A 15687-nucleotide genomic window follows, 5' to 3' on the forward strand; every position below is an offset into this window, starting at 1 on the left:
AATGTTCTAAGAAGAATCATAAAATAATCATCACGGATATACTACTTGCAGCACTATATTGGGTGTACAGCATGTTTTTCTGCAGTACAATGGATGATAAATTCGATAAAACCTCCAATATCATTTGCAAGGATTTCTGGAGGATGTATGGCCTCATTGTAATGAATAAGTAATCATACGCAGCAGTGGGAAGTGAATTAGAGAGGATAGGAAATACAGTTGACCCTGTCACAGAGTAAATGGGGACCTAGAGTTTTATCACGTCCCATAAAACTTCAGCACGTCATTCACGTCAGCATTTCTTTTGTTTTGTTTTTTTACAGAAAGACATGATTACCTCTTTAGACTTTTTTCATTTTAAAGGAAACATTGTATTTCTGTCAACACAGTGTGAGCGTATGTAAGTGTTCTGATATGTTATGAGATGAAAAATGGCCGAGAAGCAGCTGGTAAATCCACTCAAGCTTTGACCTTGTGTCATTTGTCATTTCACTCCGAAAGCCTCTTCTGCTGAACCCGCTTGTTACCTTGTTCCCTAAAACAGGAAACGCACAACTATTTGTTAAATACTCTCAGGACAATGCACTTTGTACAGCTGGATTGCTCAGTTGTGTTCACATGGGTCTGAAATCACAAATGATAGATGTAAACTTTGCATCATTTCTGAATATCAAACATGGCTGCTGTAAGGGGATCTTTTTCTCAGCTTCTGCCTTATGCTTTGTATACATACCCGTGGATATTTTTTTGCAAAGAAAACTGTCCTATCCTGCACATTTTTCAGGATGTTCGCTTTATGTAACATTTTTTGCCTCCTCTCCCTTCTCCCTTGACGAGTGCATTGTGTCAAGCTGACCCAGATTGTGGTGTAAGACCATATTGGAACTTGAAAGCAGGATTTTTATATCAGATACAGGAGGATGAGAAATCATCTGGCCTCACAAATTTGTTCTTATACAAGTGTCGCATGGCAAGTCGTGATGTACAAGTTATTTACAGATAGTCTGCCTTTATTCACAGAGAAAAAAAATTAGTTTGGCTTAAAAATAATTATGCCTTTAAGGGGACACATTATGAAAAACTCACTTTTTCAGTGCTTGTGTACATACATTTGGGTATCTGGAGTGCTTACCAAGCTACATACTATGTAATAAGACAACCCAGTCAGTTTTTTGTGTCCAGTAAATACAAAAACGCATTTTAAGAGAGGGGGGCTTAACTAGACAGAGGGGGGATACAGGTAGAGTGCTAAACAAATTTATTAGACCAACAGTTTATGCCACAGCTGTCCTAAAATAACAGCATTCTTTAATGGTTAATACACCAGTATGTAGAAGCTTTTTAACTTTAATGATATTTTTAATGCTAAAATATAATTATTATTGTAATCCATGAATTTTCAAATGTACTGTTTTACAAAAAAAATGTAAAAATGGTAGAGCTCATCATTATTTCTTGATTAAGATGTCAAATTATAGTTACTTGTATTCCTGAACAGAAAAAATAGTTTTAGTGGTTGAATGTTATGCTTGATTCATTTCTGACCTCTCAAAGAAGCCCAGTGAGCCGTCTCAAATCTGGGTATAAAAAGGTGAATTTAGTTGATTTGCCAGTAACATATTCAGTTTTAAATAAGCTTTAGAAAGTTTTCTCATTTTTATGACAGGTGGTCTAATAAGTTTGTTAAGCACTGTATATTTAAACACAGTGAAAAAGTGTTCTGTTTTTTGAACATTAAAACATGTTAACTGAAAATGATGAAAATGAGCGAGCGTTATACGTCTTTAATTTAAATAAATGATGACATTAAAATTGTGGCTGGAATCTGCTAAAAACATACAAAAAGTAAAGTCTAATATAATATTAAAATGGAACATTCTTTGCCACAGCGTCTGATGAAAGTTGCTTCCCAGGCAAACCTCCTCAATGGCACACGGCACTTTAACATCACCTATAATAAAAAAGTGTCCTCTTGTCCATCATCTCTCTGTATGACTGTCACGTCTCCTCGCCCGCCTCCGATCTAAATCATGAACGGCTTTGGTCTTTTTTTCACATCTTAATTCATGTGAAACCATATTTTACTTCTGTCAGTGCAGCTCTGCTCAAATGACAGCTGTTGTAATATATTCTGATTTTTGGGTCACTTAATACCATTAGTTACTAATTTGATATTTTTACGCCTTAAACCTTGGACTCAGGTCCTCCATTATGCCTATGATCGAATGACAAACAGACTTGGACTCATGAACAGGAAGTATTCATCATGTTAAAACTTGATTCAGAATAGGAATATAAAAGTGTTCTTGCTTAAATCTAGATGACTTCATGTTTATCGCATCATGTCACGTGTAGCTGGTGTGGAAATGGAAAGTGGACCAACTTAATATCATAATACATCTCACATTGGAGATTTTGATGGCGTATTCCCTAATCCAGGCCGCACTAAACCTACTGGATATGAACACAGCTAACCCAGACATGAGCTGCTCGCTTGCCTAAGGAGCATGACTAAACATTGTTTCATGTTCTCCATCTAGTGCATCAAAACAGGTGCTTTGGTCTGGTGTTGGTCTAAGTTGAAGGAAAAACAGAAACACAAGGCCTTTTATCGATATCGCTCCGAAACCACAAGGGATAACAGAGACAGAGTTCGGCAGAGCTACAGCCACTCTCACCAGAGCAAAACAGAGAGCAGCTGTGCACTGTAGTCAATAAAACTGGAAAAGAGATTTAAGCTCCTACAGAATGAGCCTGAGTCACCATCAGAGAATAAGATTCAACAACCGAAGGCAAAAGGGAGATAACCACAACTCAGCAAGAAGTGAAAAACTGACTCAACAATCCTTGGTAATGTACCAGATCTCAGCGAATCCAAAAAATTATTGGACCTGAATCTGATTCCGCCATCAGAGACACAGACAGATGTCAAGAGAAATAATGTTAAGGCCTGTTGCTTTCCTGATGACCTGGTGTCTGACCTAACTAAACGGATCTGTCAAGTCTTGTTTGCCTACCGATCTGTGAAGAATCTCCTGGGACAAAATTATGTTTTTAAAAGCAGATGGAGTTCACCTAAATAGAATAAGGCCTCTCACCTTCAACCCACTCCTACACCCAGCTGTTGTACCACACCTAAGGATGTTGAAGTAAACAGGGCCAAGGTTAGATAAGACACGAACACCCCAATTTTCCGAGAAAAACTCTATGATAATTCTCACAGCAGATTATTTTACTTTTTTATTTTTTATTTATACTTTGTCATTTACATGAATCATGCAAAGATCACAAATAATTAATGTGGCAAAGCACACAGGATGCAGCTTAATCAGAATAGGTAACAGGTACTGTAACAAAGTATTTTCTTTTACTTTAATATATATTTTTATCCTGTGTTCGTTCTCCAATATTCTTTTTTTTATGTACCATACTGTACTGTGGGTGTTCTGCTGTGTTTGTCAGCCTGCATACTGCGCTCCAATGTGCCTGTGTGTGTCTCTTTGTGTCCCTATTGTATATAAGTAGTAGTGGCTTTCAATATAGGGGTTTAAGCAGAGTGGGTAATATGTATAACTATGTAAATAAATGGACATATGAGCCTGTGAAGGGTGTTATCTGTGTCAGGTTATTCTGACTGGAATTATTGCTTAATTATGTCTTACTGCAGATACATGTGACAACAGAGCATTTTGGCTCCATCTAACTTAGGAGTAAATATTTTAGATGTAAGAGCAATGCAATTTGTACGACTGCAGCAATAAGCCCACTGTGTAGAGGAAAAGGAAAAGTCCTAAAGCCTATAGCTGAGTTTCTCTTTTTCTCGCCTCACTGATCTTATCTTGTGCCAAGCCTGTATGTCGGTAAAGCAGCTTGGCTTAATTAACAAACTCTGAACAATTTCTGATGGCAAAAGAAGTGCCCTCAGTCTGTTGTCACTAAACCAGAGCATGTGGTCTGGTAATAAAATCACATTGAAGGCGCACTCCGCGGAGCACTAATAAAGTGGAAGATTATCATTTCATCTGTGCTCTGTATCATTAAATGTTGTTTATTTCAGATCACCCAATTGAATAGAGCAGAGTCTTATTTGGCAAGCAGGGTAGGACTCTGTCACGGTCCTATCTGTCTCTGCCAAAGACATTGTCATCAATATCTTAAATTCTGCAAATAGTGCTGTTTAATATTCTTCAGCTGCACAAACCTTCCAAGACTGAATGATGTTTTTAGACAGAAAAATCAAAGCTTTGCTTTATTGTTTATCTCTGCTCTCGATTTCTGATGTACCCTTTACTGTCACTACCTAACCTCATCGTCAGCATCCCTGTTATTATAATAGTCTATTAATACAGGGAGTTAACTGCTGATAGGGCAGTCAAACCATTCTGTGTTACAGCTTGACGTGGAGGCCTGCATACAGAAGGGGGGTGGGGGGGGACAAGCTGGGAAAAGCAAGTTGACACCAAAGGTTATGCCTCAAAGTTAAACAGCAACTGCATGTTGCAACTGTAACCAAGATTAGCGCCCCCTGAGATGTAGCCCTTAATTTCAGAGCAGCCCAACATCACCAGTATGTCCGATAAATTCAAGACTGGAGCGGTTGCTGAGCTCAGGTAGTCAATCTGTGGGTCTTATCCAGACTTCAGCTCTCCCCTGACAGTCTCCACCCACCCTCGGTATACTGCAGCATCTCATACATCACTGCAACAAATAGGGCATACATATGGCGAGTTAAAGAGAGGGAGAGAGAGGCTGAATGTATAGACGGTAAATAAGGGGAATAACTGTAATGATACTGTCCATTTTATCAGAGAGTAAAGACATCCCCTAAAGGGTCTCCTCACTCACATTACAAAAGGCAACATTATCACCTAGTTCTAGTGGTAGCAGTGCAATTAGTTTTGGGTTTATCTGCCAGTTTTAAATATTTCAGCTTAGTTTCTGATTATTCATGTTTGACCCTTAATTTTGGAATGGTTGTCAAGTCTAAATAGGCTACTACAATATCTATGTGCCTCAGGGCCGGTGGAGGAGATGAGGTCAGCCAGGGACAGTAGCAAATTCAATACAGCTTGTCGTTACGGATGAAAACAAAACAAGAGAAAAAGGAACACCCGTTGTTGAATTCCCTCACTATCAACCCGCTGTGAGCGGATGAAAGCAAAGAATTTTAAGTTTGGTGGTTGGATGTTTCTTGCAGAAATGCACCTTCGGGGTCATAGTTAATGTCTACCTTGCAGCTTTTATTTACACTTGTACCTTCCCAACTATTAAGGCTGTAAATTGTGGTAATCTTAGCAAATCGATCATGGCCTTAATCAAGACATCATTGCTGTTTAACTTTTTTTAGTGCTGTGGACAAATTCCAACAACCTTCACTGTCTTGGAATGGAGGCAAATCTTTGACACAAAAAATCTTCCTAGCTAGATATCACTAGAGGATGTTATTGTTAGTAGTAGTGGTGGTAGTGGTGGTGGTGGTATTAGTATTTAAAGGGGCTGTACAAGCATTCGGAACATTAATATGGCACTAAAAACCTTTTAACCCTGTAACGATATAGTGTAGTAATGGTGTTCTGGCAAGAGAAGTCCCGCTCCCTCTGTGTGTGTTCTTATTAATGGTCGACCGATACGGGTTTTTTAATGCCGATGCCGATAACGATTATTTGACATCAGACTTAACCGATCCCTGATATGTCCTGCCGATTTTTTTGGGCCGATTCTTGAAGCCGATGTTGCCTTTTCTCCCTCCATTTACATTATAAAAATGACACAATGATAACAAATGTTACACAAGTCTCAATTTAAACAAAAAAAGAAACATTTATTAACAAAACAAACAAAACATATAAACAGTTCGATAGCAAACATTGTGTTGTTCTAGGCTGAGGTGGTGGCTCCTCAGATGATCCCACATATTTAATGTGTTGATGTGTTTTTTCCGGTATCAGCAGCAGCTCACTAGCGAATGGCAGATGTTCCACCAAGCCTTGCCTGGTGTTGGCTCAGTGAAATGGGCTAATTGACTGGCGAACGCACGCACGTATTGGCCGATGCCTATACAAGTAAAAAACGCAAATATCAGCAGATATATATATTGGCTGGTCTATCTCTAGTTCTTATCCAAGCTTCTCTATTCAAACAGTAGCAAATTATTGTCGTTGCCATTCTGGAGCTACATGCTTGTTAGTTCATGCAAGTCCCTGTGTGTCCCACTCACCGCCGCTCTGCACTGCTTTCAATTTCCCCTTGCGCTTACACTGTTAGCTCTATTAGCTAACGGTGCTGCAGCCCCAGCTCAGCCAGCGTCCTGTTGAAAGCCAGGGGCAGGGCATCAATATGCTTGAAGACGGAGAGTATGATGAGACTGTTTCCACTTCTGCTCTTCATATTTCCTTGTAAAAACATATCTTCATGTGTAGTTGAAACAATATTTTCAAGAGCATCTGTAGCAAATTATATGAGGCCTACCAGAGAGTCAACCCAGAGTACAGCGGGAAGCCCAGTTTAACAAACATGCTCAGATCAAAGCATTAAAGGATTTGATTCCGATCATGCTGTGTTGAATAAGAACCGGCATTAGAATCAAAGTATACAATGTGGTTGTTTCCAATTTGGAACTAACAATGACTTTGAAAAACAGTTTAGTTCAGGGAAAGGCAACTGCAAAGCAATACGAAGAGACGCAAGGAGCTAATTAGCACTTGTATCCCACGCTGAGATGGCAGAGCCGTGGTTGTTTTGGTGAAGAATTGTCAAGATTGCCTATTCTGTTTTGTTCTCATTAATGAGATTGGGGTTTTTCTTTGTGTGTCTGTGAAGCAGAAAGCAATGTAACTGACAACGGCGATGGCTTTTATATCTGATATACATGACAGGGGAAAAATTTCAGCATCTGATTTACATAACCTGCGGGAAGTTTCTGCTTTGAACTGTTGCCTCTTGGTGGAGGAAGTACCTGTCAGTCTCTAGTGATGCAATCTACTATGCCCCGTCATGTAGTTTTGAAGATGTTACACTATACTGGGCCCGAACCACTCATCTTGTCAAGTGGAGAGTTTGAACTGTGAATGGCCAAAGGGGAAATCACGGGAGGAGAAATGACTTTGCGCTGAAAGGTGCCAGCAGCAGAAAGAACACAGAGTAGCAGCGAGCAGGTATACACTGCTGAATGAATAAAGTATGCCGTGCTAAAAAGAAATCTCACAGCAGCAGAATCCCTCCCAGGAGCAACAATCATTGAATGGTGCTCAGCACACCACGACCACAGACAAACAAACGGCTCGCCACTGATCACAGCAACAGCTACTCACACTGCATAGCTAAAGAGATGATTAATCTGCTTTACTGAATGCCCTAGAAAAGCCTCCCTGTCTCCAGCCGCTTCAATCTGTTTGTGTACAGAGATGATCTTAGATATAGGGCTTTTGTTTGCCGAAGCACCTGCTCCCCAGTGCCACCCGCATCGTACAGTGCTGCCTCTGGCTTCCCACCGAGGCATTTGTCCACAGTGTACAGTAATTGCAGTGATCTGCCAAGTGATTAATTGCTTAATAATTGCTGAGGCTATTCTGTGTTGCACTGTGCTGCTGTGATTCTGCTCTGCTTTCATTCTTTAAACAGCAGTTGTAAAAGACACACAGTTTTTTAACATAAAACAAAAGATACAAACAGAGATAAAAGCTGGAGGAAAAAAAATGATGGATAATATGAATAAGAGATGTAACACACCACATACTGCAAGAAACAGCAGTTCTGTCAGGATAAAGGCTCGAGTTTTTCATTGTCAAGGATTTAGTTTTCACCTGCAAGTGTTAGCTTTTATTTGAAGTGGAAATGAGAAAAAAACACACAAGAAAATGAAGAGCATGCAAAGCACTGTGCAAAAAGTGGTTTTATTTTGATATAACATATAACTCCTTTTTATATCGACAAGTGCAGTGACCATCCAGGGCGTGGCCATTAGAGCGCATACCCATTCCTAATGGGCTTATTGCTTGATTCCTGGTATTGCTGTTTGCAGCATTGTCAGGGGCATGCCCTTTTGGAGCATGTGGCAAATTTCTCAACTATTAAAAGTTTCTTTGCTTGGTCCCCAGAGGGGCTGCTTGCAGTGTAGTCCAGAACGGTGGTGTGATGCTTGCAGCACTTTCGAGAAGCACTTATCTGATCAACTTCACATTAACAGTACTCTCCCTTGAGTCCTTGAAAATACTCCCGCCAAGAGTTCTTACAATAATGGTTCACCAATGGTTTTTGTAACAGCTTTGCCCACATACTAATTCTGGCAGTGTTGCCAAATATACAATAACTATTGTATTAATAAGATAGTTTTAGGGCCTATACGATATACAATAAATACTTTTAAAAAAAGGCCAAATATGTAATAGTTTTGGTATTTCCATGCACCCAGAAAAAGTGTTGTTTTGATTTACGTGAACAACCACATATCACCAGAAACTGATGCCTGCTCATACCTGATCAGCTCATACCTGGCTGGCGTATCCTCCCTCCTCACTGCGCTCACCTCATGTTTTCCTTAGGTTATTGCAGTTTCATGCACATAGAATAGCTTTGTTTTTAAATGCACTGTGCTAGTGTGTGATGTTTCAAGTTATTTTAGTACAATAGTTCAATAGTTTGGGTCAAAATACAATTTTTTTTTAAAGCGACAGTACGATATTTCTTAATTTCCCATCTGGCAACATCTGAATCTTAATAAAAATTACTCCAAATTTGTAGAAGAGGTAGTAAAAAAGAGATAGATAAATAGACAGTGAAAAATCGATCTTAGCGCAACTGGGCGTTGCTTTTATGGATATATTCAACTTGATGCACAGAATCCATAGACTAACTGTTCAAACGTTACAGATCAAAACATACAGTCCATTGATATAGCGCCACCGTCTGGACAAATTGCACTACATTTCGACACAGTGTGCTCCGTTGGATCCCCAGTAATACACCTGCCAGATGAGTGGGTCAAGAGATATGGGAAGGACACACACTCACTCAATCACTTCCTTGCTTTATAGTTAGATGATGATGTTGAGTTTCAAGCAGCCCAAACCTCCTCCTCCTGTTCATTTTTGACTTGCTTTTCATTTAATCGCATATTGATTCATTGGAAGTCCAGGCCTGCCAAACTACTATACAGCCCTCCATCCTGTTTCTCCCCCTGAAGGCTTTTAATAGAGCTCCGTTCTTAACCGACACTTATCTTAAGGGTGAAGACAGTTCCCAGGATTCATTATGTCACTTTCAGTATAGCATATCCTTCAGCGAACTAATTACACTGCCCATCAAAACTGTTGCCCTATCTGGCCGAGCTTTGTACCCCTACGTCTATTTGTGCGCCTGCAGACAAGGAGAGGACTACATGGTCGACCTTGACATGTCAGATGTCATCTTTTTCAGCAGCTTCAGTTCCACCTTTAATCCTCCAGCCTGTGAATGACATGAATAAGCTTTGTAAGTCGGAGAACTCACTGTGCTTTTAAAATGCAGTGCGTTGAGTAATGTGGGTGATGGGAACAAATAAAAGAAAATGAGGTTGAATCAAAAATGCCTCAAACCAAAAAGCAACCGAACGTTTTATTATCAGGTACGGTTTGTTGAGGAGTGTCATTTTGGCAAGCACATAGCAGATGATTTATTCTCTTTTATTTTTGCTCGGATGCTTTCAAAATTTATTGCGCACCCCAGGAATAAATACATTAACAGAGCACTACAAATCAATAGCAATAAAGTGAACAGAGATGGTGTATAATAATGCATTTATCCCTTGCATGAATACAGACAGTTAATCAGGGTCTGCTTGGCCTCTCAATGGTTTCATTTGGATGGGATTAAGCCCTGCAGTTCTCCCAGGCCTGAGAGATTTAATCGGAGAGAGAGTTCAACTACGGTGCCGGAACAAAATCAGACGATGACCAGCCTGGGATTATACTGGCGGATGTGGATGTCTGATGTCAGGAGCAACCCACATTCTGGCTCTTTTTTTTTGATACAAATATAATCTATGCAGGAAAAGCCCTTTGACTGCATGCATAAAAAATACAGAGATGATGCAAAGGAACTCTATTACTCGGAGGAGTCTCTGAAATGTGGATATGTGCCGCTAGAGATATGTGCTGCCAGGGTGTCTGTCAGTGCATTTGAACCGCTTGCCTCCCTCCCAGCCTCCATCTGGACATCGGTGGATTACTAATATAAAAAAAAGTGAAAATCTGAGTCATAGCCACCCAAAAGCTGAATTGCTAACTTTAAAACCCCAATGACATCACCTAATTTTTACTGTTAGTTAAAGATCTGCAATTAAGTCCTTGTTTTTAAATGTCTAATTTTTTCTATGAATGTTAGTTTTAGATGTCAACTAAAGGCGCTAATCTTTGTGGTGTGTCTATTTCTTGATCCTGGACCCGACAGTGACTCACTATTGCATCTTGAGTTACAAGTGGTATTACAAGTCAGAACAGGCTAGCTGGTTAGCATGCTAAATTCAGTAGGTATCTCTGCAACACAATGCATAGACATCTTTAAATTAACTTCACATTCTCTTGATAATATTAGTTATTTTCAGAATGTTTTGAACTGCATCTAACAAACTGCACCTTTAAAATACAATTCTAAACTGAATAAAAGTTCTAAAACTCTGCCTCTTATTCTTGCCTTACAGTGTTGAGCTGGATTTCAAGCTGCAGGAGGACAAGCTACAGCCCCTGATTAAGAGACTTTGCCCCCTGGACAGCCAACAATGCCCAGCTCTGCCTTACCCCAATGAAGTGTTCACTTCCACCCCGAAACGCAAGTCCAAGACAGAGTCCAAAAAGCATGCTCGCTGGAAACTCTGGTTCCTTTGAATAAAACATGAGGGCTTTGGAAACAGCCTTTTTGTTGGGCACATTAATACCCCTGTTATTCCTCGAAATGGATGAGGGAATATTCAGAGGAAGTAATCAACATATGAGAATGGATAACGACAGAAACCAGTTCATTTTGGGGTTCTGAGTTGAGACTGCGCATTAAAGTCAGCTTTGGGGGACAGCAGAGACAAAAAACATTTTAAATTCTGTCTAACCTTTTTCTGGCATGTTCGCTGAAGAGGACGGACACACACCTGCAAAAACTAGGTGAGCTTTGGGATACACATGTGTTTCTAAGCAGGTTAAAGATGGATGTTTTTTTTTAACACACTCTAAATTCAGCTCTCTCTTTATATATTTTTATTGCCTTCTCAAATGCAATGCACTTTTGGTCTTTTTCCCCTTAGAGCATATTGCTTGGCAACAAGAGGAGGCGCCATGTGGAGGGCCTTTTATGAGTGAAGCTATAATCTTTGAATGGACATCAGCCCCACCTCCGGCAAAGCACAAACATTTGACTATTGAGAGGAACATGCCTAAAAGACTGAAACACACTACAGTACATGGCAGTGTGTCAGCACTGCTCCTCTAACCTCATCTATTCTCTCCTCTTCTTCCTTATCTGTTAACATCCTGCCCAGTTTGTCTGTCCGACTGAACGTCTGCCTGCTTTGTTAATAACCCCTGTCTCCTCCCTCTCTTTGTGACTCTGTCCCTTTATCTCTCTCCGTCTGTCTGTCTGCCTTTCCTTCTATCTCTCAACTTAGCTCACTGTGCAACAAACCAACTAGCCAGCCAACTTTGCCTCAGTCATGCTGTCCTTCTCTGTTTGCTATACACTGACACAAAATGTTCAGAATCTATATTTTAGAATATCTGCATCTTTTTGGCAAAGTACTGTGAAATCAAATTTTAAAACAAACATGTGGGCCCCTCCTCTTGAAGCAGGTTTTGTTAAAAATGCAGAAGTTCTTCTGGGTTAGTTCAGATTTTTTAACAAAATATATAATGTTTTGACTACTTCTGAGGCAGAATATTTTCTATGATAACCTAGAAAGTGGTTTTTTTTTTGGTTTGTTTTTTGAATATCCAACAAGTAAAGGCTATTTTGACATTTCTCTTGAGTCTAATAAGAGTTTGCCTTGCCTCTCAGTCACTCATTGTGTCACAGCGAAGCTCTAATGTGAAGTCTTGATCCTTATCTAAGAAATATGTTTCATGCCCAGGTGGCTAACACTTGAACTGTTGTTTTACATTCATTTTCTTGCCATTGAACTGCAAGTTTCATCTTGTAATTCTTTTTTTGTTGTTGCTGAAAACAGTTTCAGAACACCAAACATCTGTTTATCAACCCACACAAACAACAGTGCACTGAACTTGCAAGATTAGAAGGGCTATATACAGTGTTAAAGGAGTACGGTAGCAAAGCAGAGAAGACTTGTAGCCACCAGCTTTGGTTAAGTACAAAAAAACAAAAACTGATAATGTAGCAATGATACTGAACTTGAACGCTGTTACAAAGCAGGTATAAACTGAAGTCTTAAAGTAATTTTATAACAGCAGCTCTTATGTAGATTATGGTACTGTTATATGTGTGAGAAATGTCAGGAAGACTCATACTGACCTCCCATCTTTAGATAGCGTAGTAGATTACATTATTCAGGTCACCAATTTCCATGCAAAGATCTGTACCTTGGGAAAGTGCAATTTAGTGATTATGTGCAATATTATGCATTTTTCTACTGTTTCTACATCATAATTAAAACATTTTCAACTGAAGGTGATTCGGTGTGCTCCTATGTCTACTGAAAGCTTGAGGGAATAGAGTTGCAACGTAAGAGGAGCTATTTTTGGTAAAAGTCCTATTCATTCTTCCCCGTAGTCAGTGTTACATGACTTCCAGTTGGAGCACTTCTACAGCTTTAATTGGCATGAAACTCCCCCAGTTGACTCATCAGTACCTGTTTCTTTGATAAAAAAAAAAGTTGACGGTACCAGTTTGTGTACATAAATATGTCTGGGGAGAAGTTAACTACGACTGCCAAAGTGCATTTCTGTATGAAACATCAAATCACCTCCGCTTAAAATTCTTTCATGTGCACCACTGAGAAAACCAATTTTGCAAATCTGCCACTTAGAGCAATTAACTTTTCATTTTTATTCATTTTGGTTGAGTTCAGCAACTATAGCATTATGTTAACAACTGCAGTAAAACAGCATTTTGACTTCTCTACTGTTCTGGTTTGTATCTCTGACTGTACTCTATAGCAACAGCTGCAGAGGCTCATGGTACAGTGGCCCTGAGAGCTCACAGCGCTGCAACTTAAGAAAACACATGCAAATACACAAAACGCAAGCAAATTGAGAAAACACCTTTATCAATTTGACAACACAAGCATTTAGAAAAAGTGGTGCAAAGACCACAATACAACACAATTAGAAAAAGCACTGCAAATATACCACAACACAATAGAAGTGTTTCCAGAGGACACTTAAATGTGATGCACGTCTGGACACACGTGATATCGTCACGTTATTTCAAGATCTCTGGAAACACTTCTGTTGCGTTGTGGTCTATTTGCAGCGCTTTTTCTTATTGTGTTGTTGTCTTTTCAGCACGTTTTATAAATGCTGTGCTTGTGTTGTCACACTGATGAAGATGATTTTCTCAATTTGCTTGAGTGTTGTGTATTTGTATGTCTTTTCTTAAGTTGCAGCGCTGTGAGCTCTCAGGGCCACCGTGTCTCATGGGTCTTGTAGTATTTAGAGCCATCCCCTATGTCAAAAGACAGACAAAAGATGATTACTCAGAAACATGTTGAAATAATTGAAACTGGTGGCCATTATTCAAACTTATGCTGCATTTCTATTGCATGGTATGGCATGGTTCTACTCAATTTGACTTTTTTTGGTTTTCCATTGGAAAAAAATTGGATAATACCTGTTACCTTTCTTGGTATCACCTTGGTCAGTGTTCTAAGAAAGCAGAGCCACTACAAGGAAATAGAATTAAAAAAACTGATTGGTCATTAAAAAAAAATCTAAGTAAAAAGTAACACAAGAGTTGTGATGAGATGCTGGTCACTGGAAGTCATCTCCATATGCATATTTTCATTTTTATTAACAATAAAAATAGAAATGCATATGGAGCCACAGTGTTAGATACTAACAAAACCATGCATTGTACAACCGACAAAGTGCATCTCATGTTTGAGATGATGTCATAGCAGTTTCAAGCGGCATTACTATGGCAATCAGATGAGAATCCCACCTACACTGCAGTAAATAATGTAACAGACAAAAATACATGTTACCAAAAGCAGAGACTAACTGTGCAGTGGAAATTAAGCATTATATCAAATAAAGTAAAACTTGAAATAGGAATGCAGGATTCACTTTCAAAGCCATCAGCTCCTTCTACTTCGCAACTCTATGTGACAGCTGACAACTACACCAGTACTGCTGTAGGTGTAGTCGTAGCCACAGCTGCATTCATCCAGTGTCAAACACTCCACATTTTACATCTTTTGTGCTTTAGTGAAGCAGAGTTGGATCATGACCAGGGCTCAGCCGCAGCAGTGGGGTTGAGCTCCGTCTTCTCTCTTCCAATGTGATTAGCGATTAGCAAGAAGACAGCAACCTTCAAGTCAAGACCAGGAGGCGAGTGGGGGTTCCAGTCCATCAAACTGAGCGACCTGATCCTACATCCATCCCTCTCCTCTGAACACCCCCACTGTGTCTGTCTCTTTCATTCTCCTCAGCTGATTCTCTTTTGCTTTTATTTTACCAGTGTCCTCTACCATTCTCACGACATTTCCTTATTTTTTACCACAGCTCGTGGTTCTCCTTCCTCTGCCATCTGCCTCTTACACTCAAGCACGTAGGAGTTTTCCATTTTCAGTTTCTGTTTACAAAAACTGAATTAGTTTATCGATCAAATGCAGCTCAGAAAATGGTTTTCTTCTATTAAGTTCCATTTGTATAATTGAATGCATTTATCCACATAATTCCTTCTTGTAAAAAGTTTTTTTTTTAACTATTTGAAAAACAACATGATCAGACATTGTTATAGTAACTGACAAGAATATTTACAGACATTTTGATTTAAATATGATTTAATCTTTTAAATATTATCATTCAATGGTGTACAGGTTTGAGGTTTGTAAATTATACATTATTTTATTATTACAAATAAAAGCAGGATATATAGAATACAGAGATAAACATAACACCTATTTGCAGCATAGTTTATAAAAATATTTTACAATCATTTTTATATATATATATATATATATATATATATATATATATATAAGAAATAGCATTATATATAAGGTGATTCTAACAGCAATTCATTGACTCTTATGATATATATATATATATATATATATATATATATATATATATATATATTACTTGGCTGGCTTTTACTTTTTTTGCCTTTATGTGAACATAGAAAGGGTGAGGTCTGAAATATTTTGTGATATTGAGGAGAATATGGTATGAAAGGTATCATTTTATTTTCCCTTCAAAATTTCTCTGTTTAGTATTTGGCTATAACACAACCTAAACCTTTTTTTATCTACCCCTAACCTTTTCATTTTTAATCTGTTTAAACTGTTTCCCAAAAACAGTAGCTGTGTTCCAAATTGCATACTAACTTTTTCTCTTTAATTTTGGTATGTATGCATGCAGCACATACAACTTGGACATACTACATCATAACATGGCACCTTGAACTTTGACCCTCTATGTGCTGTGCAGAGGATTGTGGGTAAGAACAGCCAGAAGGCATGCTAGACTGCATAGTGCAAATTGCAAATTA

The 15687-nt window shown here is 38.9% G+C and overlaps 1 protein-coding gene across 1 annotated transcript in view; it reads left to right on the forward strand.

Annotated features, from left to right (window-relative positions):
- The window catches only part of insyn2ab (inhibitory synaptic factor 2Ab), a 96071-nt gene extending 83436 nt beyond the window's left edge, over positions 1 to 12635 (forward strand). Inside the window, exon 5 of the mRNA XM_059358785.1 lies at positions 10676 to 12635. Within this exon, the coding sequence (XP_059214768.1) occupies positions 10676 to 10859 (184 nt within the window). The 3' untranslated portion in view covers positions 10860 to 12635. The remainder of the gene's footprint in view (positions 1 to 10675) is intronic.
- Positions 12636 to 15687: the final 3052 nt, after the last annotated feature.

This window comes from Centropristis striata, chromosome 20, assembly GCF_030273125.1.
Source record: "Centropristis striata isolate RG_2023a ecotype Rhode Island chromosome 20, C.striata_1.0, whole genome shotgun sequence".
In the NCBI taxonomy this organism is placed as follows: Eukaryota; Metazoa; Chordata; class Actinopteri; order Perciformes; family Serranidae; genus Centropristis; species Centropristis striata.